At 37.6% G+C, this 2,755-nt stretch overlaps 1 protein-coding gene across 1 annotated transcript; it reads left to right on the forward strand.

The window, feature by feature from the left end:
- The first annotated feature begins 337 nt into the window (after positions 1 to 337).
- Positions 338 to 1,775, forward strand: LOC111378197 (O-fucosyltransferase 37-like). The gene is made up of 5 exons (XM_023001365.1): positions 338 to 373; positions 479 to 568; positions 658 to 941; positions 1,033 to 1,291; positions 1,440 to 1,775. Exons 1-5 carry the CDS (start codon positions 338 to 340, stop codon positions 1,653 to 1,655), a joined length of 885 nt encoding a protein of 294 aa, XP_022857133.1. The 3' UTR covers positions 1,656 to 1,775.
- Positions 1,776 to 2,755: the final 980 nt, after the last annotated feature.

Consider the following 2,755-nt stretch of genomic DNA (forward strand, 5'->3'; position numbering starts at 1 on the left):
TTAGGCTCAGAAGTTTTAGTCTGTTTCACAATAGATGGCTCAAGAAATTTATGGCATGTTCAGTGTTTTTAGAATGGATGGCTTTGGACATGATTAAGAAAGAAAAAAAAGCTAAAATTGTATATGTTGTTTAGTACTGCACAACAAACATACCCTTTACGATTTTAGTGCTCAACTTAACTTTATTAATAAAAAAAATAAACTTCCAGCCCTGGATATCTTCTAGGACCAAGGCATTTGGTGTGTTGGGGATCGGCAGGGCAGGATAGGGGGGATAACATAAACTTGTGAAGGTTTAGAATTGAATGCTTCGTATTTGATACCAGATCGATGAACAATGTATCTGGTGATAAGCATTAAACACGGTTTTGATGTAATTCAGTGGGATACTTTGTATAAATAAACCACCTAAATTTGATCCATAATCTCATTTCATTACTGATAAGTATTTATGCTTTGTTATGTTTGGCAAATGTAGCTAAATGAAGAAGGCCTTCTCATATTGAAAGGGTTGGATTCTAAGCTTTCCAAAAGTCTTCCACCTGACCTTCAGAAGCTCCGATGTAAGGTAATATTGAAAAATCTCTCCGATAAGAAATAAGATTAGAAATCGACATGAGATTGATGTATTTGTTTCTCTACTTTTTCTTCTCAAAGGTAGCGTTTCACGCTCTAAGATTCTCAACTCCAATCCGAGAGCTTGGCAATCAAATGGCTAGAAGAATGTGGATTGAAGGTCCTTATGTAGCCATTCATTTACGACTAGAGAAGGACGTATGGATCAGAACTGGATGCCACACTGGTTTAGGACCAAAATATGACAATATTATAGCCAGGGATCGGGAGTCTCATCCCGATTTCCTAACTGATAAATTGAATATGAGCAACGCAGCACGACGCCTAGCTGGACTCTGTCCTCTTAATGCTCTAGAAGTTGCAAGGTAAGCCAAAAATCTTCATATTTGAATGAAGTTAAACTAATTCAAATTATGAACTATGGCTAAAGAACATTCTAAACGAGGGAAAGCACAGGTTTCTGAAGGCTTTAGGCGCGCCAAGCAATGCTCGCATATATGTGGCAGGAGGGGATCCGTTCGGGGGTACCTACGCATTGCAGCCCCTTGTAGAAGAGTTCCCCAATATAGTGACAAAGCAGATGTTGTCACGAGGGGATGAGCTTAGCCCATACACGAACAGACCTTCTGTTTTAGCAGCCATTGACTATATTGTCTCTCTGAGCAGTGATGTCTTTATGCCTTCCCATGGAGGTAACATGGGCCGCGCTCTGCAGGTACATTACATTATATCAGCTTGGATTAGTACTGATCAGATGGCAATATTATGGCACGTTTTCCAGTTAAAATTTGAACGCACAACGAACTTGTTTGCCTTAAACTAAACATGGTTTAGCAGATTGATTCGGATGTCTGATTTTATAGGGCCATCGCGCGTATGTTGGACACAGGAAACACATAAAGCCTAACAAGCGAATGATGATTCCTTTCTTTGAGGACATGTCCATTTCCGAGGAAGAATTTAGCAGCATTATACAGAAGCTGCATAAAAACTCCAAGGGGCAACCTGAGCAGAGAACTAAGAGGATAGACAGAGATGTGTTAGCCTATCCCGTGCCAGAGTGTATGTGTAATCACTAAGCATCAAAGTTTATTTACGTCGAAGATTTCTAGGGACCTTCTTGTCATCTGTACGATGTTTGTACTTATTTTTGTAATCAGTTCATTCCAATTGTGGCTGAGTTTTGTAACAAAACCTGTAAAGAAAATGAGATTTGTAAATTCCTGGAAAATTTTGGGAATTGTATTACGCCAGCATTAGTCATTAATAATAGAAGTTTGAGAATATTCGACATGTGAGTTGATTACCATACTGTTTGTCTTAATCGACCAATACCTTTTGTGACATGTATTTTAGGGCAAATAGTTAGACGCAAAATATAAGAGTCCGGTCAGTCCACACAAGTCGCAAATTGGCCAAAACAGACTCGTAGTAGTCACACATGGACGTCAAACTTATATGACAAGCCAAAATGACATCGATTAACTCTCTCTAGATGAGTAGATTATCAAGGAGCCTTCTAGGTGATGGCAAGTGAGTTATGACCTCAACTAAGCCTCTGTTTGAGCCCCCATTTTTTCCATTAAAATGCATTTTCGAACAGTAGTTTAACCAAATTTCAGCCACACATTTATAATATTACACGTAAATCCAAATATTTCCATCATAACTATATTGTAAAATGCAAAAAAAATGGGACTCAAACAACTCTTAAGTTTTATATAGGGTGTCGAAATCATCCCAACAACTATTAGAAGCTTCGCAATAAACTATTCATACAAGTCAATAGCTTCAACTAAAGAGAAATTGCCAAATCAAGTACATTTTATGACGTTGTTTACTTGCAATTAACGGAACTAATTAGCCTAGTTTATTGCACAAAATATATAGTTGAAATGAGTTTGAAGAAAAATAAATTTTGAAAAATAGGATCAAACGTGTGCTAAAATTGAGTTAATTGTTTGAATACTCACTAAATTTTGCATAATGTCACGTTTCGTTCACTGTATTTTGACTTGCACTCCATTACTCACTGAAGTTTGTAAAGTTGCACTCCATCACTCATTGTTGACATGCTAAAAGTGCAGCACAATTCAAATAGCCCAAAGACTGAAGCCCAACTGGGCAATTCAGGATAAAAGCCCAAATAGGGTTATTAGTGAATGCAATGGAAGTTCAC

Source organism: Olea europaea, unplaced genomic scaffold, assembly GCF_002742605.1.
Source record: "Olea europaea var. sylvestris unplaced genomic scaffold, O_europaea_v1 scaffold1783, whole genome shotgun sequence".
NCBI lineage: Eukaryota > Viridiplantae > Streptophyta > Magnoliopsida > Lamiales > Oleaceae > Olea > Olea europaea.